Source organism: Vigna unguiculata, chromosome 2 (genome assembly GCF_037176805.1).
Source record: "Vigna unguiculata cultivar grain cowpea cultivar isolate G323 ecotype 2 chromosome 2, ASM3717680v1, whole genome shotgun sequence".
Classification (NCBI taxonomy): Eukaryota; Viridiplantae; Streptophyta; class Magnoliopsida; order Fabales; family Fabaceae; genus Vigna; species Vigna unguiculata.
This window is the reverse complement of record NC_140793.1, coordinates 31952524-31976283: the sequence shown is the minus strand read 5'-3', so window position 1 is coordinate 31976283 and position 23760 is coordinate 31952524. Positions and strand designations below refer to the sequence as shown.

Here is a 23760-nt window from a genome sequence, read left to right as displayed (position 1 = left end):
AAAATGTAACTTGAAAGGTTTAAAAGTATTTAATATTTTGAAAACTAAAATATAAATAATATAAATTAAACACTGAAGAGAATAAGAATACTTCATAGAACATGAAGACGTAAATTTATGACAAAAAAATGGATAAATCACTGCGCTTATTTTATAAAGGTAAATGGTTATAAATATAAATTAATGGAAGTTTTACACGAGTAAAAATAAAAGGACGAAATGATCATTTTAATAAATTAAATAACTCTATCTTCTCATACATTTATATTATATCTAGAACTTTTTTATTTTTAATTCGAAATAACAAATGAATTTTTCAATCACTACATAAAAAAATTAATAAATTTTTTTATCATATTTCAAGATCAGTTTTAAAAATTTACTCTTATCTCAATCTTGCATTTTTATTTCTACAGATTTACCATTATGTGTTAATAAAGAAAATATTGTTTTATAGAAGTCGTGATAAAGTGAAGTCATTTTACAAAAAAAAATAGTACAACTTTGTTACACATGTAATAAAAAAAAAAATTACAGTGTTAAACTGTGAGAGTAACGATTTAAATGGTGAAAATTGGGAAACAATAATATCTTATGGATAAAATTTGCTATTGAAGCTAACTAAAATTATTGAACTTAGTTTCCAGAAGTATAAACTTTTTAACAGTTATCAGTCTGTTAAGAAGTTCCCATACACTAACGCTGTCTGTTAATTGAAAATATTTTCTGGTACATGAAATTTGAAATGTGTTTGATCATTAAACATAAATCTCAAGTAATAATTAAGACGAATTCTCAAATTTGATCACTTTATGCGATTCTTGTTTCAAGGAAATATATATATACATATATATTCTTATGTCCAAGAGTGTCCATATTTCACCTTCAACGACTGTATTAATTTCTTTGACAGTAAAAGAAACTATCGATAATTCATTTCAGGAGAATAAATAGATTAAAATGATTTCCTCCAAAAAGAAGAATATTTTAAACTCATTTAATTTCTTATCTTTGCTTAATTTGAATGCTTTTAGTAAAACGTGACTTTATATTTCTTAATTCAGAATGTTGTCTGGTATGTGTTACCTGTTCTGTTGTTGTGTTCAACGTGGTATAATTACCTAAACAGATACGAGGCAGTTTTGTCTATTTTTTCACAAAATTTCAGCAACACTTTTGAAAGTGGTTCAGAGAGATCTTGGGATGCTAGTGATGAGAATACAAACCAAACAGGTTCACTGTTTAGAATCAGAACTTGGGTGCTCTCAATTGTTTAAAGTAAGTTAATAAATATTAACATCCTTCCTGCAATCTACTTGGTTCCTCATATTTTACACCTACTTTTTATGTTACTTCAAATTTCTCAATGAAAGTAAGGCATTGATTTGTTTTTTTCCTTCCTTTTTCTTGAAATCTCATGAGTTGTACTTCGTTGTAGGATTCAGCTACAAAACAAGAAAGGAAGTTTTGACAAAGTCCTATTAATGGATGCTGCAAACAAAACAATGATTCTGTGTGAAGAAGCTTTTAAGGAGCCAATGCACAGAACAATTATGTCAGCACTATTCCTCAATAGAAAGCAAGGTGAGTGAATGTCTGCAGAATTAGAAAAAATCAATCTACTGCCTCAGTGACTGTTACTCCTCTCCTCCAACCTAAGCGGGATGTGAAGTCGCACGTGGTGAACAGTGGACAAAAGTACTATTTCCAGATTAGTTTTTCCTAAATAATAATGTGTGTCATCTTCATACTTATTTTAACTCACACCAAAATATTTGCTTGTATTTCTCAGACAGATTCATGATTATGTTGCTGCAACTTTTAATTTTTTTACTTTCTTTACCTGACTGAGCTTTACTTTCTTTCTTTTTTCAACCTTTTTTCCTTTTTTTAGGAGGAAAGTGAGCTGAAAAACACATAATAGCCAGGAGGTCTAGACTATGCAAGCATGTGTGTCTAGGGATGGCAACGGGGCGGAGCAGAGACGGGTTTCGCTATTCCATACCCATTCTTGCAGAAAAAATTAATCCCCATTTCCATACCCAAATCCAACGGGTATCAAATTTTTGTCTCATCCCATCCCCACCGGGTAACGGGTATAATCTCGTACCCATATACCCGTACCCGTGTTCTAACTACTTCAATATTAATTTTTATAAAAGAAAAAAAATACGGTAAAGAAAACATAATATTATCAAATATTCAATATTAGGAAAATGATTGTTTCTTTCATATCAAATATTTTGAAATAAATTATAATTGTCTACATTTTAGATTAGAATACCAAATAAAATCTCATGAGAACCAAAACATTTATTAAATTTGCAAACTACAACATTGATGAAACTTAGTTGATAAAATTAAAAAATATTTCAAAAAAATATAAAAGGAAAACAAATATTCAAATTAAAATATATTTTAAATGTTTGTTTACTTCAATTTTTTAAATTCTAATGAATCTCTTTTTTATACACTAATAAAAGTTATAATACATCACTTTGATCAAAATGACACAAAGAACAAATCATAAACATAATAATAAAATTTTGACATAGATTTTGTATCTTTCGAACTTCAATATATGTTGGATAATGACAAATAAATATTCATAGCAATTACATTAAATTTTTATATTGTAGTAAATAAAAGTTATTTATACAATTAAAGTGAAAATATGACAGTACGATTAATAATGAGTTATAAAATAACAAATAATTAGATAAAATATATCAAAATATTATTCTACATTATGAAAATAAACAATAAATAAAAATATTAAAAAACTAACAAATGTGTGTTTTACAAATAATTTAAGAAACTATTGAAAGAAATTGTACAAAGGAAATCAAATGTATAATTAAGGTATGATAAGATGAAAAATACCTTAGAGAACTAATTATTAAATTATGTTTGAAGTGGTTAAAATTAGATAGAAATATCATTAGTGACCAAAAAATTTGTCATTAAATTACAAATAAATTAGTAATTAAATTGGTCACTAAATCAAGTACCGATTCGATCATTGAATCGGTCACTAATTTAATCACTGATTCAGACAATAAATCAACTACTACCACCAATGACGAAAAATAGTGACTGATATGAGTTAATGACTAAATCAATCACTATTTCATGTTTTTCTTGCAGTGAATTATCATATACTATTCCTAAATATCATTATATATATATATATATATATATATATATATATATATATATATATATATATATATATATATAATTTTAACCACTTCAAACATAATTTAAAATGAAAAAATTACAGTATGATTAATAATGAGTTATAAAGTAAAAAATAATTAAATAAATATATCGAAATATTTTTCTACATGATGAAAATAAACAACAAATAAAAATATTAAAAAACTAACAAATATGTGTTTTATAAATAATTTGAGAGACTATCGAAAGAAATCGCACAAAGGAAATCAAATGTATAATTAAGGTATGATAAGATGAAAAAATATATTAGAGAACTAAGAAAACTTTTCAAATATCAACATATATACTCAATGGTTGAAAAATAACGAAAATTATTTTAATGAAACAAAAAAATTCTTTAAATTAAACAAAAATTAATAATAATAATAATAATAATAATAATAATAATAATAATAAGTAAATAAATTTTGTTATATTACCTTAAATTGAGAATACAAACATTCTCATGTAAAAGAAAAATATATAATAAATAAAAATATTAAAAAATAATATAAATATTCAAATGTGAGGTATAACATTTTTTTAATTAACATACATCATTTTTAACATAATTACATAAAAATTATGATAAGATAAAAAATATATTGAAATTTTATGACAAACCAAATAATTAAGAAATAATTACTCGTTAGCGAAAGAAGTCTTTTTATAATCTATAACTTGTGTTAATGGTTTTGGTGGCAACATTACGGGCTAACATAGATTATCACCTTTGCTATCGATACAACACAAATATATATATAGACTATACACCCTTTTATTCCAAGAAGAATTATTCATGTATATAATATTTATAGGCATAATCAACTAAAGTTCAGAAATATATTAAAACAAATAAAGATTTAAAATGTACTTTACCATAAATCAATAGATATCATATTTACACGAGCATTACCTTTTAAGGCTTTTAAGGTCATCTCAGTGTCAAAAGACATTTTTTACAGAATTAATACACAAAAAAGTTACTTAAAAATCACATAAAAACTTTAATAACATTGAGATAATATTACTCTGTTTTTTTAACTCCCTCTTCTTTAATTGTTACACTGAACCACAGTCGTTTCACTTTATCCTAAACTCGAATAAAAAATTTAAATTTACAAAATTCCTGATATTGACTACCTTAAAAAAAGCTAATTAAGAAGTCTAGTCTCCCTTATTACACAGTCCATGGGGTTTCCTGGAGGTACTCATCAGTGATTATGGTTTTGGTCAGGTTCAGTATCAGAGGGCACTGCAGGGTCTTCAGCAGAACTATGTTGCTGCGATCTATCTGATTCAGCAGTGCCTCTCAGCAGTTTTTCGGCTGCATTAAATTTGTAGTTCATTCAGCAACATACATGGGTAATAAGTAGCAGCAATTGCATAGGGCAGAAACAAAATTGTTTTACCTGATCCGGTAATCTTTACTACCATGCTCTTGACAAGCTTGATCTCTGCATGGTATGAACTGACCAGTTTGATCTGAATGTGTAACAAGTCAAATTCCACCGTCAAATACAGTCGTTAACAAAAGGTATTAGACATGTATTAGACATACCATTTCACAATATGCAAAACCCAACACTTGATCAACTCGCTCTTGATGCCTCAACAAGAAGGGACGCAGGTGGTTCGTATATAATTGCTTTGCTCCCTGTTTGAACAAAGCAGTTTTCACCCAAAAAAAAAAAAAAATAACAGTAGAGGCATTAAACACACAAATTGTCAACCATTAAACATATTATACAAGCCAATAGAGTGATCTAAATAACAATAAACAAATACAAAATACGAAGATGGAGGATAAAAAAATTGCTAATAACTTTAGAAGGGGAATTCCTCCAAGAAATTACAGTACACAAATTCCAAGACTATTAAATAATTTATGACTAAGAATATGGCTAGAGCAAACTGAAAATATGCTGTCTAAAAATGACATTAGAGCTTCATCTAAATGCGCAACTATAATTTAACAATTAAAAAGGGTATTAAAAAAATTGAACACTGTACATGTAAAAAAATTCAAGCCCCTAGCTTACAGAATTAGGTTTACATTTAGACTTATGCAGTTTCATGTCAAAACTTTTCTGCCCAACTTCAAATGCAATTCAGTAGTTTATACATAGTTGTTTCTTTTGCCTCCCAAATAAATGCCCATATAGTTTTTCCCAAATCACACTGCTCTCGCTTCGACAAAACCACACATGCATACCAACAGAAAATAAAAAATATATCAATTGTGGCGATCGGTGCTTATAAAAAACTGCAGATTTATTTGAGATATATGGAGATACATGACCAAATCATGGTGAAAGTAAAAGGAGATTAAGAAAAATAGGGTGAGAACTAAGAAGGGAAAAATAGCACAAGAAACATAAGATAGGAACACTTAAAAAGGAAAAAAGTTACAAATGGGTCAAAAACATCATTATAGAGTCAATCTAACTCTATGGAACTCACACTGGTGGGTGGAAGCTGAAGCCAGACAAGAAATGCAAACTTCATGTGATAGTACATGGGACACCTGCAAAAATAATTAAAATTACAAGTGATTTAGTTCATTACGAGTCTGCCATAACTAATAATCCAGATGCACATAACACTAACAGCCGTAAAAGAATAACAAAAAAAGGGAAATAGAATATTGTCACAAGAAGGTAGTGTATCACACACTCAGAAGACAATAAAGCTAGAACTCTGAAAATCAAAGGGGGTATATACAACAATCCAATTGATGGATCATGAAGTGATCAAACTATACCATGAAATAAGCTTGTCTGTGAACACTTCAACAAGGCTGAACGAACCGTAGGCTGCAAAAAAATAAAAAAAGAAAAAGAAAAAGGAGAAAAAAAATCACTATAATATAATATAATATGCTTTATGTTCATTTGAACTAGATCCAACAAATTGTTTCCTTCCAAAAGTCACATGTCAGGCAGGACCATACGCATTTGGAGCAATCCAGAGGCATTGGATCATTGGGGTTTTGTGCAAAATACACACCATTTGGACGAATTAAGCAAGTTGGGTCATGCATACCAGTCCAGTGCCAGAAAAAAAAAATCAGCATATCTTGTGCCTAAAAAATTGACTAACTCCTAACCATTGTTCTCCTCTCTTTCATAACTGACAACCAACCCTTACCCCTTCATTAGCTGTTGGTGCTTCACTCTATCAATGTGCTTCTTCATTCCAACAGGAAACTGTTGCCTTATGTCTTTTCTTTTTCAAGCTGTTACTTCTGTGTGCTAAGTTATTAGGCAGCTGTTGTTACGCTGATGTCTTATTAGGTTCCTTATCAGTGTTACTTTTTATGGAGATGTATGCATATGTACATGTTTAAATATAGTTTTTCACTATAGTTTAAACTTACAATTCTTGGTACAACCCAACAATCCTAAACCCACTTCTAGGTTAGAACATCAGTAACTTGTCATCAGCTACCAGAATAGGATATGCTGTGTAAGCTGTAGGAAGCTGTAATACATGAGGGTAAGAACCACAGCTCAGTTTTATGACCTAATTTCCCCCTTCCCTTCTGATATATCAATTAGTACATCGGGTAGGGCCCATATGTAGGAAGCTGTTTTAATTGTGACTCAGAATCACAGCTCAGTCTTTGGATTCAATTTTAACCTTCTGATAAAACAATAGTGCGTTAGGTTGGGTCCATATGTGGTTCCTACAATCTTCTATTAATAACTAAAGATGCCCAGGAACAAGTTATAACACAAGTCCAATGACAAGCAACACAGTGAAAGGAAATATGCATAAAAAAAAGGAGAGGGGATAAAATTCTATAAATCTCTATTTCCTGTCATCTTTATCTGTATATTTAATTATTTAGCTGCTTATCCCTCTCACCTAACAATTTATTATCGCTAAATCTAAATTGAATTTTAGTAGGTTTTTTGAAAGAAATTGTTGATAGTTAAAAATAGTCTTACATTGCAATTTAAATGGTTTAATGCAAATCCAAAGATAAATATTTATTAAATGCGATACACATGCTACAACACTAGAAAATCACGAATTCAATCTAACAAATATCAAAAGAAAAGTGATTCTATTCTGTCAAAGTCCTTAGAAACAAAAGTTTTTCAATTTATCCAGCATACATACATTCCATAGTCACGCTATGTTGGGTTTTCAAGAAATTGCTCCACACTTGCTCTATTGTCATGAAGCAAGAAAAACAAAAATACAAGATTGTAATACTAGAATGTTAATTACGTGTAGAAACTAGAGAGGGTCCATCACGCTGTATGAATCAAGTGGCAAGTTTTTAACTTTTTATGTTGTAATTTTTTAAGCGAGAAACCTCACGAAACCTTTCCAGTCACTGGCAATGTAATAACCCTGGTAGGTTCTCCCCTAAAAACAGAGAACTGGATACACCATAGCAGTATCAGAGTATAGTTTCTCATTTCCATCTATATCTTAGAGTCTAATATACGGGGTTTCTAATAAGAGATCAAAACAGAAAATAAAAGGTTAGGCAAATTCGTACCCGCCCAGTAGAAAAGACACCTCTGTTGAGCATCTTGATCTTTACTCTCTATTGCCTTGAACGTAGAGTAAACAGGCAAAGCAACTCCGACACCGCAACTACAAAAACAGAATATCAACGGCAAACCAACAAATTTAACCACATACCTCCTTCAAATCATAACTGCTAATAATAGCAAAATGGAAATATCTCACCATGCTGTTCGAATTACGACGTTGGAACCAAGAGGACAAAGGAGCAAACGGAGTCCAACCTGCGCCAAATCGTTCACAATCAAACATCAATAACCTAATCATGCATGACAAACAAACAAATTCCGCAGAATGATACAGCCAAAAATTTTAATAACTAATATCGTAGTTCATTGATACAGGCAATAAACGAAATCAACAATAGAAAAAGGTAATTGAAACGAAGAATTTGGTGGCAATTGGAGGCAGAATCAAAACCCTAGAAAAAAAGAGAGAAAAGAACAAAAAAGAAGTTAACGAAAATTAATCAGAGAGAAGAAGTCATGCGAACTTCGCTTGTTAGGTTTGATCCGAGGAGATCCATCGTAGTTCCCTACGCACCATTCCCTTCGCTTCCCATTTGCTAGGTCAATTCGTCCATACTTTATACGCTTCAGTTTTAATGCTAACCGTCTATACAAAAAACAAAAACATGAACCACCAAAAGAAATTGTCCAGAGACAGAGAGAAACACCAATGACTAAACTTAAGAAAATTGGGTTAAAAATCTTTTTACTTTGTAAATCATCACATGAAAATTAATTTTGTTTATCTCTCAATTTTTCAATTTTTCAAATAATTTAGTTTCAACCTTTAAAAATTAGAAAATATCTTATCAAATTAGTCTTAAATATTTTTTTTTAATTTGTGTTAAAAAAAATGATGTAATTACTGTTGTATTTATATGAATAATTAATTTATATAATTATATTTAATTGTTATAGTCATGTATAATAGTAAAAGTAAAATATAAAAAAATTAAATAATTTAGTTTCAAACTTTAAAGATATTAGAAGATATCTTATCAAATTAGTCTTAGATATTTTTTTTCTATTTTCAATTTGTGTTAAAAAAAATAATGTAATTAATTACTGTTATATTTAAATGAATAATTAATTTATATAATTATAGTTAATTGTTATAGTCATGTATAATAGTAAAGGTAAAATATAAAAAAAGTTAAATAACAATAGCAAAAATAATAATAATATTTAAAAATAACTGTTGAAATTAAATATAATTAAAATAACAATAATAATAGTAATATAATGATAAATATTACAAAAGAAAGATATACGAATTCACTCTTAATTTTTTTTTCGAAACCAAATATAATGATTAAAATAATTTATCTCCATAATAATTATAAAAATAAATATGTGTATCAATTATTAAAGTTTATAAAGGAAATCATTACTACATAAAATCTGATATTGATTGATGATATTAAAATATATTAAGTAAGATATTAACTAACAATTAAACATGCGAATAATTGATCATACATTTAGCAATTATTAATAATTGATCATGCATGCGAATAAATGATAATATATGTTAGATTATTTTCAATTTTAAATTTGTAAAAGTAATATATATATATATATATATATATATATATATATATATATATATATATAAACATGTCTTTTCAGTTTTATTATTTAGTTTTCTTTAGTTGTGCGTGAGCAATATTTAGTTTTTATTTATTTATTTAGTATATCATTAGTTTCATAGGGTTTACTTGGCTGCTCTAGATGTTTTTGTGGGTCGTGCTTTCTTAGGAGGAAAAAGAGGTCATTCAGTAAATTCAGTAAGTGGTACAATTTTTTTTTTTTAAAAAAATCTTGAATTCTATCTACACACTTAATCTGACGAGGGTAAGTTTATTTTCATTTGAGTTTCACGTTTTGTTTATATGAGTTCCAGTAACCTTTATTTGTGATATTTATTTTGTAATTTTGTTATTATTTTTCTAAACCAATTTATTTTTCATGGTTTGTTTCATCAATGTTACCAGTGGTACAAGGATCGGTTTTATGATTTTATGAGATTTTAAACTTTTATGATTTGATGACGTTTATTATGTGGGTACATTTTTCTTTAGTGATATACTTTCAAATGAGGGTGTTTACTTTGGATTGGGATAAAATTGATTATCCTAGTCCAGCCGATATTGCTTTGTTCATTTAATATATTTGTTTTCTTCCAGATTTTTTTTCATCCTTTAGAGTCAAATTTTCTCCATCAAAGGTGAACTTTTGGAATTGTTTGTCACCAGGGCTTCATAGTATTGAATAATGTGTTCCAAATATATTGGGAGAAGCATCGTGTATTTGGGAAACCCTAGAATACACAAAAGAACAAGGGTATTTCTTCCTGCACCTCCAAACATTTTTTATTTCTTCTGCATCTAATTTTTCTTTAAATTTTCAAAATACTCTTTGACTAACGATACTCACTAACATCACATCTCCAAAAATATTTTTGGATGTCGACTTTTGGAAGTCAAAATATATGACTTCCAAAAGTCAAAATATATTATCAGAAATCGACTTTTAGAAGTGAAAATATATCACCGAAAGTCAACTTTCGAAAGTCAAAATATATCACCGAAAATCGACTTCCAAAAATCAAAAGTGATTACCGAAAGTTAATTTCCGAAAATAAAAAAACATTACGGAAGTTGACTTCCGTATATAAAAAAATTATATATTTTATTTTATTTTATTTTTTAAAACACGTATTAAAAATTGTAAAACTTAAATTTTAAGAAAAAATACTTTAAAAAATAAAAAAAATAAGTAACAAAAATACTAAGTAAAATATTGAAAAATAAAATTAAAAAATAATTTATATTTAAATAATAAAATTTCAAAATTTAAAAAAATAATATAAATAAATATATATATATATATATATATATATATATATATATATATATATAAACTGGAAGTCGGCCTTCCATACATGTACATATATATATATATATATATATCGGAAGTTGACTTCTAAAGTTTTATTATTTTAATTTAAATTATTTTTTAATTTTATTTTTAATATTTTTTGTTTTATTGATATTATTATAATTATTTTATTTATATATTTTATGTGTATATTATTTTATGTTTTATTTGAATTTTTTCATTTTGTTTAAAATTTAATTTTAAACAAATTTTTAAATTTTTTTCAATTATGTATTATTTTATATTTTTAAATTTAAATTTATTTTTATGTAATTTATTAAAAATTTAATAAAAGAAAAAAATTAAAAAAATCATATTTAAAATAACATATATAAATAATATATAAATAATGAATTTTAAAATTAAAAAAAACCAATATATATATATATTTGTATATATTTTCTTTTTCTTTTTTTTTAATTTAAAGTTTTATTATTTTAAAATGAATTTGAATATTAAATAGAATTAAATGAAGTAGAATAAATTTTTTATTCTTTTGGTTTTTTTATTTAAAGTTTAATATTATTTTAATTTTACTTATTTTTATTTTTATATTTATTTTTCAGTATATTAAATAAAAATAAAATTATATATATATATATATATATTAATATTGTTTAAAAAATATATATTAAGAAATATGAAAACATAAAAAATAAATAAAATAATAAACTAAAAAAATCATTTATAAAATATAAATTTTAAAAAGAATTAAAAATATTTAAAATAAATTTTGTTTTTCACATACGGAAGTCAACTTCCGGATAATTTTTTTGACTTCCGGGAATATTTTTTGATTTTCGGAAGTCGACTTTCGGTGATGATTTTTGACTTTCGGAAGTCAATTTTCGGTGATACATTTTGAATTCCGGAAGTCGACTTCCGGTGATATATTTTGACTTCCGAAAATTGACTTCCGTGATATATTTTGACTTTCGGAAGTTAACATAATTTTGGGGTGTGGTGCCTACGGGTTTTCTTAAATGGTCAAAGGGTTTTTTGGAAATTTAAAAAAAGTTTGGAAGTGTAGAAGAAATTTTGGAGATGCAAGAAGAAAGACCCAAGAACAAAAACAATAAACATTTATAATCTAAAATAGGTCCAACCCAATTAATAACATGCCCTCAACAAACAAGGGTCTTTCTTCCTACACCTTCAAGCATTTCTTCCGCACCTCCAAAATTTCTTTAAATTCCCAAAATAGCCTTTGATCATTTAAAGAAACTCACGAACATCACACCCCAAAAATACTTCATGTCGACTTCCGAAAGTCAAAATATACGACTTCGGAAAGTCAAAATATATCACCGGAAATCGACTTCCGGAAGTTAAAATATATCACCGAAAGTTGACTTCCGAAACTCAAAAATCATTACCGGAAGTCGACTTCCGGAAATCAAAAGTCATCACCGGAAGTCGACTTCCGAAAGTCAAAAAACATTACTGAAGTCGACTTCCGTATATAAAAAAAATTATATATTTTATTTTATTTTATTTTTTAAAACACGTATTAAAAATTAGAAAACATATAAATTTTTTTAAAAATTTACTTTAAAAAATAGAAAAAAATAAGTAATAAAAGTACTAAATAAAAAGTTAAAAAATAAAATTAAAAAATAATTTAAATTCAAATAATAAAACTTTAAATAAAAAAATGAAAAAAAGAAATATATATATATATATATATATATATATATATATATATTGTTAAGTTTTATTATTTTAATTTAAATTATTTTTTTATTTTATTTATTTTATTGATATTATTATAATTATTTTATTTATATATTTTATGTATATTATTTTATGTTTTATTTGAATTTTTAATTTTGTTTAAAATTTAAATATTTAATTTTAGTCAAATTTTTTAATTTTTTTCAATAATATATATTTTTTATATAATTTTAAAATTAAAAAATAATAAAATTTTGACTAAAAGTTTTATTTATATAAAATTTTAAACAAAATTAAAAAATTAAAAAATATATATAAAATAATATACATTAAATATATAAATAAAATAATTTATAATAATATCAATAAAGCAAATAAAATTAAAAAGAAAAATAAAAAATAATTTAAATTAAAATAATAAAACTTAAAGTAAAAGTATATATATATATATATTTTTTTTTTTTCATTTTTTTTAATTTCAAGTTTTATTATTTGAATTTAAATTATTTTTCAATTTTTTATTTAGTACTTTTATTACTTATTATTTTTACTTTTTAAAGTAATTTTTTTTTTAAATTTATATGTTTTATAATTTGTAATACGTGTTTTAAAAAATAAAATAAAATAAAATGTATAATTTTCTTTATATACGGAGGTCGACTTCCATAATGTTTTTTGACTTCCGGAAGTCGATTTTCGGTGATGATTTTTGATTTTCGGAAGTCGACTTCTGGTGATATATTTTGATTTCCGAAAGTCGACTTCCAGTGATATATTTTGCCTTCCAAAAATCGACTTCTGGTGATATATTTTGACTTCCGAAAGTCATATATTTTGACTTCCATAAGTCGACATAATTTTAGGGGTGTGGTGTTTACGAGTTTTCTTAAATGGTCAAAGGGTTTTTTGGGAATTTAAAAAAAAGTTTAGAGGTGTAGAAGAAATTTTGGAGGTGCAGGAAGAAAGACCCAAGAACAAAAGCAATAGACATTTATAATCTAAAATAGGTCCAACCCAATTAATAACATGCCCTCAACAAACAATGAATGCAGGTATTTTCACTGGGTGCTTTTCCTGCACCTACCTATTTTTCCTTCCCACACCCTAGTAGTCTTACACCCTTGATGAAAAATTTAATAAAAAAGAAATTAAATCACTTTATATTCCCCTCGTCCTTTGTGTGTTCTCTCAATAGGTCGCTCACCCACTTCATCCCCTACACCTCCATTTACTCCCGTTCACATGTTTTTGAAAACAAAATCAACTTTTGTTGACATGTTTTCTGTTTAAGTTGGGTTGGGATCAAGTTTTGTCGTGGGTGTCAATTTGTTCCAATAAAAGTACAAAATACTTGTGCTGAAAACAAATATCCATAAGTAAGGAGTGAAAATACTTCAATCTCAATCAGACGCACTCAAGCCAAATTTGTTTTCTCTCTTAACTGGGATAGATATTGTTTAATTTATAAATAAATCAATTACAATTTAAAGATGTCATATTATTTATTCTGTATATCTTTTAAGATATCTCTTTCTAGAGTATCTTCTAAAATAATAACTTCCAAGAAATAATAACTACTCTAAGAAATAATAATTTCCATATATATAACAAATTATAATAATTGTCGAATTTAGGTTACAATAAGAATTGAATTGATCCATAGTTAAACATTCACTTTACTCTTTCATAACTCGACCCATTAGAGATCTATCTTTCTGATTCATTATACTCTTTCATAGCTCAAACCCATGGAAGATCTCTCTTTCCAACCCATTGTACTCTTCTTTTCATATGTTACACATTGGAGATTTATCTTTTCTACCCCACTATACCCTTTTCCATAAGTTAGTCCATGAGAGATCTCACAAAAGATTACAAAACAAATAAAATTACTACATATCATATATATATTTTTTATAATAAAATTTAAACTAAATATAAAACAATTTCTCTATCCATAGATTTTAAATCAATTTTTAATGTTTAATATTTATCTTTAAGTACCGCTTAAACTCGAACGACTGAAACAGTACAATAATATATGAGTATATAATAATTATATTTTTAGTTTTTTCTTTTCTTTTCATGAGAATGTCAAAATGAATTTTGAATTGTTTGTTGATTTTTTTTAAATATATCGATGAATACTAATTTTAATATTTTAAAATATATTAAACTTTTGTATTTTTAATGTTCGGCCGGATGACAGAAAAATCACGGAGAATTAGGACTAAATATTATTATATTACAAACTTTGAATTACATGAGGACCCATTACTTCGCACAACAACCCAAAATATAAAGTAGGTCCACTGAGTTGTTCTTATTATCTACTAAAGTTAGTATTTGGGGGAAACGATTGAAGGACATTTTTGAAGACTCGCCATGAACAATCATATCTCATGATTCTCTGCCGATAAGTGCACCAAGTTGTCTCCAAAACGATTACTCCACCTCACACTCTACCATCACAAACATCCACGCTCAGACTCCATGCACCATTTTTATTGAGCACGCATGAAAATCTATTAGATAAGGAATTCCTAAAATCCCCATTCATCAAAACCATCGTCGAAAGCTGGCAGAAAAGGAAATCCATTTCAGAACGAACAAGAAGCATGCATGGTAAGTGATTGTCTTTCATGTTGTATTGCAGAAAACAATCACAATCTGTCTCAGAACTTAATAAGCATGAAATTGCTAGGCTATCGGCACAACTTTCCTACCCCCTATGCTTTTTCTATACATGTTGAAGATGCTTCCATCCCTAGTGCCCTATATATATGCATATACACGTATAAAGAGAGAGGGTGTGAATGTTCTTTGTCATTGACATATTTATCGTGTCATGTCAGTTTGGCATTGAGAACATAATTTGACACACAAGTGAGAAGAAGAAAAGAAGGTGAATATGACGAAGTATAATGTAATTGAATATGCTGGTGATATAAACCTTTGATTTATCACTTTGAATACTACAAGGAATAAAAGATAGAAAGAAGTCAAAGAACCATATAATGTGGCATAGAAAGAACCCTCTTTGATTGGAAAATGAGTAAAGTTGATTAGGATTACAAGAGCCCAACAAAGAAAGACAACGTCCCCCTCCAACTTTAGAAGATAACAAAATGGTCCAGAATAAATACATGTTCATCCCTCCCCGCTTTTTCCTTTTGCAAAAGATACCTACATTTTCCATCACAATCACTTGAAAATTCAAATGTAATAAGTAACAATCTTATTATTGCAACAGTACTACTAATTAGTGGTAGGTTAATATTTCATAATTCCCTCTCCAGGAACAACAATTTACTGTCTTCTAAAACCGCCAAGCTGACGAGGAAACCATGGCCCTGTCATGCCAGAACAGTGTAAGTTCGTTCTGACGTTTCTGCACGTGGAAGCCTCTGATTTGCGACTTCGCCAACAAGCACTCTGCTTGGAAATCCGCAAACTGGCTCAACTGAACCGGCCTCAATCCGGCGCCGTAAAAGGCCTCCCTCCACGGTGGCACTCGCCGCCATGAACTCTCCACCGCCGCCAAAATCTTCGGTCGCAGCTGCATCATCTCGATTCTCCTCACCCACTCCCCTCCTCCCGCAGCCGTCGACACATCCAGCGACTCCAACATCATCGAGTAGTACTCCAAACTGCTCACAACGCCGCGGCGGAACGACGAGGCTGCCGCTGTGGCCATATCCGCCCACCCCTCGCCATCCACCAAAACCACCACGCTGGGAGAGACCACCCGCAAGTTCGACAAGAACCCGGCAGCATTTTCGAGGTGGCGGAAAATCACTGGCGAAAGGAGCACGGTGGTGCTCTCGCCATCGACGAGCTTCACTGCCTTGAACGATAGCGTCTCGAAGGTTCGGAGCGGCACGAAGTCGACCTGGACACGAATCCTGAGTTCGAGAGCGAACTGCGCCAGGTTTTCGCGTACCAACGTGCTCTCGGCGGCGTACTCTTCGGGAACGACGGCGGTGATTCGGAGAGACGGCGATTCCGTGGCCTTCTCCGCTATCTCCTTCATGAGAGAAGCGTATTGGATCCCGAGGCCGATGTCGAAGTCGATGACGTGCATGAAGGAGCACGCAGCATGATCGAGAACCACCTGGTTTGTGGTGAAGATCGAGAACATTGGGATCGGCGAGATTCCGGAGAAGGCCTTGAAGGTTCTGATGCCATGCACGATTTCCACCAGCGAGGAAATCCTGGGCGTCCGGTTCGAACCGGAGAGAAGGGACTGGAGAGCTTCTTTGAAGTAAAACGCTGCGCGTTGGAGGGGTTTTCCCACGGGGGATCGTAGCCGTTGATTGAGCCGCTCCAATATCACCTGTGCGACGTGTAACTGCTTGGTGTCGAAGCAATCCGCGGCGCGGATGAGCTCTTCGATGAAATCGAAGCCGTTGTTGTGGTGGTGGTTGCTGAAGTCGTGAACGAGGTGGTTAAAATCGAAGGCGAGGTTTTGGTTGGAGTAGATGTCGGAGAGAGTGGAGAATTCAAGGGCGTGATCGAAGGGTGCGATGGTGAAGTCGTCGCATGGGTTGTTATTGTTGTTGTCGGGGTGGGGAATAGTCTTCAAGAGGGGAGCACCTGAGTCATCGTGTAAGCCCAAGTCCTTCATGATGGAGTCCCAATCCAAGTTGTGCAACGCATGGTCGTCCAGGTCCAGACAATCTTGGGAGTCCGTGACGACAACTGCGTGATCGGTGGGCTTTTCGGAGCCCGGGCTGGGGCTTCGGCACAGGTCGAGGACAGAGGTGGGCTCGTAGCAGAGGCCCGTGGTGTTGAGGTTGGGAAGGGCAATGGTACGGAGTAGGTTATTAGTGGGTTTTGGGTTAGCCTGTGGGGATGAGGGAACGGGAACTCTCATCGCTTGGTGAGGACTACCAGAAGGTGTTGCGGTGTGACCTTGTTGGGCTCTGTGATGTGAATAATGGAGAAGAGGAATCGTTGAAGCTTGAAAGTGGAGTATGGGATGGAGAAGGGGGCTTTTGGTTGTTATTTCTGTGACCCTTTTATCTTTGCTTGTGTGCATGTAAAGGGGTAGGGTTTCTTCTTTTGTTTATGCCTTCCTATGCCTGCAAATATATATAGAAACCTAACTAGCCATGATTGACCCTCGTCTCTCAATAATGGGGCTCACAATATATATTTATTTTTATTTCTGGATTCAATACTCCAAATACCTTTGCATTAGTTAGTTTTATCTCTGCTGAATTATCTAAATTATTTATTATATAATCAAATTTATTTAATTTGAAAAAAATAGTTAATTTAAAAAATAAAAATCAAAACACCTCTATAGCTTCTTCTTCTTCTATTTTATAATGGTGACCCTTTTTCTTTTTTTTTTTTTTTCTAGGTTGAGCTTGAGAGCTCAACTCAAACGTCCGATGCAGAGGGTTAAAAACACATGTATATCCTATATAAGCTTTGACTTTGCGTCATTGGTCGCTGTACTTACACGTTTATGTTTTGTGGACAAAAATTATCCATCAATTCGAATAAACTGTAATTGTGTCCTTTGAGAAGACCCCAAAATTTAGTTTTGTCCACTCACCTTTCAAATCAAGCCAAATGTACCAAGTCTAAGACAGGGACTTGCACAAAGCTAATTGGAAATTCTTTGCAACAAAGTTAGGTATTTTAGTATTAATTTCAATTAAGTTAAAAAAAAATCTAGTAGAAAAAGTTTTCATTAAACTTTGAAGCCAATTATTATAATAAAATTAGACTTTTACTTGAAATTTGACATATTAAATGTTTGAAATATTGCATATAATTTTTGTTCGTGAAAGTTAAGATAGTTAGGTGTTACTATTATGTATAAGTTTAGGGTGCATTTTATTTTAAGAAAAAAAAAACAAAAAAATATACTAAAATAATTTTATATTTTCATTCAATAGAAAAATATCACGATTTAAATTTAATTATTAATTATATCAAACTATGGTTACATTAAATTTTTTCAGTTTTATAATAAATATTTATAAAATTATATCGGCATTGCTTTTAATTTATTGATGATATTTGAAAAATACAATCATAAATCTAAAATATTACCTGATAATTTATATTTTTTAAACTCAAAGGAGATGGTAGAGATTGAGTAAGAAAAGAGAAGAGAGTAAGGAATATTTGTTTTAACCAAATTCTTAAAAAATGTTTCTTAATTTATTCTATAGAAAGTAAGTACTACAAAAACATAATTATTAAGCACTTGTGAATTTTCGCGTACAATACCGTTAGTTACGTATACATCAATCATTTAAAAGTTATGTTAATTGATTGATGATATAAATGTGTTAACATTAGTATATAAAAAACAAATTCTTAACCATTTGAGATGTTAATTATTTTCATTTTACACTACCACAGTTTCTATAATCTCAAACAAGTTTAACGGGGGAAAAGTGATTTACAAGAGCTTGATACGCACTTCTTCTCAAAAATACAAAAAGAAAACGTGAACCGAATTGACATCACACATATATTTTAAACCAATGAAAGAAAAAAAAGAAGTTAAAAAAAATAATGATTATATTCATTTTGTTTTACTTAAACAACACTACCCAACAAAAGATGATTGAGTGGATTTATTTTTCACGTATCTAGAAAAGACGGTTCTCTTCCTTTATATATGGCAAAGGATGTTTCAACTGTAAAACGACAAAAGAGTCAAATAGTGGGCGTTAAAGGCTTAAAGCAGCTACTTAAGTCGTGCTTTCTATAATCTGGGCCCACAAAAGTTCTAAATGGGCCCCAAGACAAAGCATACCACCACTCATCTTTAACTCTTTATTTATACCCAAAAAAAATAAAGAGAAAAGTGTTGCTAAAGCTCCATCATTAACTACTTTCTAAGGGTTGCGGAAAGTTTTGCACTGCTACGTTCCTACCTAACTCAAAATTTTAGCCGTTACAAAATACATTTCATTTCTGTGAACACATCGCATTACATTAATAATTTTTTTATAAAGTTTATTTTTTAATATACATCAATTTTTTTTTCTAAATCATATTAAGCCTTTCTTCTATCGTTGAAATATTGTCACGTGTATATTATTAAAAATTTGTCAATTAAATTTAATTAAAATATAATTTTTCTACCCAATCTTCGGGAATCAAAAAACTTTTGACTAACTCAATGTTTTGGGTAAAGTTGAGCAGTAAAAAGTGTGGGGAATGCGTATCTTGTCAAATTGTTTCCTCTTGTTCCGTTGAAACATCTCAATTACTTCTACTTCGTACAAATGAAGGAAAGTTAACCTTTTATATTAATTATTGCATAGTTTTTTTTTTGTGTATTTCAGAATTTTTTTTAAGATACCATGTTTCTTGGTTACTAATGCACACTTACTAAGCAAATATGTATAATTAAATATAATTTTGGATCCATCTTTTTTATGGGGATTGTTGTACACTTGGCAATAAAGAAAGGAATACTCCATTTTCCATGGCATTTACTGTTTTCGTTTTACTTTATTAAAATTATTATTTCGTTCAGAAACAGTTTATCGTAATTTAATATATTTCACGGACCAACCTAAATTAAAAAATGAAGGAACATAGGCGTATGATTTAAGAGAGTCCAGAGCGTTCACACTCCAAAAGGATAGAGAATGATTTAACCTTAGATTAGCCTTATATCAATTTATTACTTTTTCAATCAATATAATTATTACTAGCGTAAACACAGGCGCTATCGCACCTGTGTTTACGTATTTTTTAAATATGTGTGATATTATATTAATATGTGATAATATTGTAATGTTATTAAGTTAATATATAAATTAAAATTATATTTATTAAAAATAAAGTGAAATATATCGTAACAGATAAAAGAATAACCATTGATAAATAAAGAATAAGAGACAATTTTACAAAAAGCTTGTAAAAGTAATGATCAATTTTTAAAAATTTAATAAATTATTATATTTAAAGGGTAAAATTTGTATTTTTAAATGTGGACACACAAAGAGGAATCCCCTTTATATATTGTTATAGATTAAATTTTAATTCACGTATAGAATACTACCCTTATTTAAAGAAACAAATAAGTTATGGTGTACGTGTTAAGTAAATTTCATAATAATAATTAGAGAGATCATTTTTAAGATGTGTTTCTTATACAACACGAGAGTAGTTTAAATTTTACAAATAAATAAATTTTACCTCTTTTAATAACAACGTTTATCAATGACGTCATATTTTATATTTGCTAACCCATTAATACTAGAAAGTATATTTTTATAGGTGGTATTTCTTTTTTACAAATATTACCGATTTATCAATGGCCAGTTATAGTTAGAGAATTTATTGAACATGTGGACAAATTAATGTTGTCACGTTATACATTGTTATATAATTTTGTTTGAATTGGTTAAAATGTATGTGTAATTTTATTATTATAAAATAATGATTATATCTCTTATAGGAATATCTTGTTGAAAAACAAAGAAAAAAAATAGTAAAGCGTGATCCGGATCCATCAGAATTAAAATTTTTCTGTCTGAGATGGGTCGTAGTAATGTGGGAAGAGGATGACGTGTCCGTGGTGGACCCCAGTGGACGGTGTTTGTTGGATATGCATGCATGGTATTGGTGGTTTGATGGGTCAGCGCGTGTAAAGACGGCACGCGTGAACAAGGAATATGTTCCAATCCATGATACATGACAGGGTATCAATTTTCGTCTTCCTTCTGTCAAAGATAAAAATACCTCCATTCATTACTAACCATCTTTATTTTGCTTTAACTCTTATTATTAATGTCATTGTTAAATCGACACTTTAAAACAAAACTTTGTTCTCCTATAAAATAAAATCTCTTTATGTCAATTTTCTCGTGACTCGTGGGAGGGAGATATACAATATATACGACACATGCACTTTTTTTAATTCATGCAACACACTTCGTCGGTACTAGATTACGCGTTTCATGACCAACTTTATAGGATTATGCTAATTTTTTTTTTTCATGTATTTTATAACAATTCATTATTGTGAATTAGTCATGACAATTTCTACACATTCTAATATCAAGTATAACGTGTATAATGTAAAAATGATCCCTCTAACATTATATATATATATATATATATATATATATATATATATATATATATATATATATATATATTTTCGTTCAAAGGGGTCCAATGCTTTCTAGCCACATACCCAGAAAGAAAATGTTATTGTTTCTTTTTCCCATACGTTTTCCTCTATCCAAATACCATATATGTTATACTTTTAGAATTATAATATTCATATATTTTATTATTTTATTTATCTCTCCATACATTAATTATATATAATTAATTGACGCATCTCTTCTCTTTTTACCCTATCTATTGATTGGCTACTCTCTTTTTTTATCAAAATTTATATAAATACAACGTCTCTTAATTTTAGCAATGGTAAGGAAACTAGTTTAATGGTACCGTCCCTCCTTTGGATCAATATCATTAACTACACATATATACGTTAAAATTTATTTATACGAAACTATATTATCATAGGATAAAATTTATTTTTCATCAATCAAACACCCAACCATAAGTTTACTCTAGGCTAAAGTTGGATAACAAGGTTGAATACTTTTAACAACCCATAAATTTATATGAGAGTACGTTGATATAATTAATAAAAACAAATTACACACAAATAAAAAAAAGAAGAAGAAGTTGAAGTTAACTCTTGTTGAACGAGTTCGATGTTTGTGATAAACCTGTAAATCTAGACCTATATTGTTAATGAGTATAAAAAGCCACACATGAAATAAAAATATAGAAAAGTGAGAAAGAATATATGAAAATGAAGCATATGTTTGATCTTTATATTAAAAAAATAAAACGGATAGCTCAATCTTGATTAAAGTACAGAAGATCGAAATTAAGAGTCGGCGTCAAGACATGATTTCATGATGATTCGAAAATGATTGAGGTAATGAGCAAAAAAAAGGTGGCGTGTGAAGGTGGTGGGTATGTGTAGATGCATACGCGTCTCTCTCTGTATCTCTCTCTATTGCCTTAACGATTAAGGTGGAAGAGAAGGAAGGAGAGGGAAAAGGAAGCTTGAGGATTACAAAAGAAGATAGGAAGAGAGATTCTGGTTTATATATATATGATGGGTCATGTAAATAAAGACACCCACTTCCGTTCCAAAAGAGAAGGGGGGAAAAAGCTAAAGGGTTGTTGAAGAAGTGGAGGATGTGATTTTTCATTAGGGGAATAATAGAGGAGAGGATCTTCTATCTTCTATGTAATGCTTTACAACACAGGATCCATCAGGATATGTTGTTGCTCTCACCCTCGATTCATTTTTTTTCTTTCTTTCTTCCACTGTCACAGCTATTCATTTTTTGCATGTGAGATTCCTCTGCATTTTTATATAATGTGCCTAAGTGCTCTTCTTTTCTCTCTCTGCCATGCTCCTCCTCTTCATAATACTACTACTACTTCATGTCAGACATTACATCACAGCTTTGTGGTGTGAGGTGAAAGTCTTCCCATCGAACACAGATGATGAGTTTCATTCAGTCCTGGATAATGATTCTTTAAAATGGGTCATTTTTTCTCCCATGCATGCAGTCCCTGTTTAATAATTTATACACATGCAAAAGGCATCATCTTATTACATATGAGTATCAAATTAAACAACAACAAAATGTTAGTATCAGTTTAAACGCTATGCTAATTATGCAGAACTCACGCTAAATAACGATCTTGAGGTCCTTGTTACTAATATATAATGTTTATATTTTACTCTAAAAGAGTGACATTAACAGTGTAGGTTAAGTAAATGTGTTCTGCATTGTATTTGAAGATATATAGTACAAAGAAAAAAGTATTTCCCTATCTTTTATGGACAGTGTTTTCCTCTTTTACCAGACTATCACAGCAACACCACAAAAATTGCTCCAACCGTATTCCCACAAAATATAACCCTAATTAGGGTTTACGTTATTTTGATGGGTCCTTGAAGAAAACTAGAAGAATATGTATCCTAATTAGTATACATATTATTTTCATAACTAGAAATAATAAAAGAAGACATGTAGAAGAATGTGAAGTTTGTGCAAACTTAAGAATATTAACGTAAATGGTGCTCACAGATAAAAAAAATACCAGAAATTAATAATTTTTTAATAATTTTAAAAGTCACAAATTTTATTTTACTTCCATATTTCAATTCTAAAATAAATGAGAGGTGCTAAAGAAATTTATGGGGGTGCAGAATGAGAAAGTGCATGATAATTAACTATCGAAAGTCCAGATCAAAGAGGCGCAAGCTTTTTGACCCAGTAGCACAGGCAGATTGAGTTTGTGCAACAGTGCAAATAGAAGATTCGGTATACAATTACTATCT

At 29.5% G+C, this 23760-nt stretch overlaps 2 protein-coding genes across 2 annotated transcripts; both read right to left on the bottom strand.

The window, feature by feature from the left end:
* Positions 1-4202: 4202 nt before the first annotated feature.
* HVA22K (HVA22-like protein K) lies at positions 4203-8466 on the bottom strand. Its single transcript, XM_028058599.2, has 8 exons — positions 8258-8466; positions 7930-7988; positions 7736-7833; positions 5984-6035; positions 5683-5746; positions 4781-4876; positions 4632-4704; positions 4203-4546 (listed from the first exon to the last, which is right to left on the bottom strand). Exons 1-8 carry the CDS (start codon positions 8288-8290, stop codon positions 4434-4436), a joined length of 588 nt encoding a protein of 195 aa, XP_027914400.2. The 5' UTR covers positions 8291-8466; the 3' UTR covers positions 4203-4433.
* A 6940-nt stretch (positions 8467-15406) lies between these two features.
* On the bottom strand, positions 15407-17471 carry HAM4 (GRAS family transcription factor). Its single transcript, XM_028059050.2, has one exon. It carries the CDS (start codon positions 17425-17427, stop codon positions 15706-15708), a length of 1722 nt encoding a protein of 573 aa, XP_027914851.2. The 5' UTR covers positions 17428-17471; the 3' UTR covers positions 15407-15705.
* Between the last annotated feature and the right edge of the window lie 6289 nt (positions 17472-23760).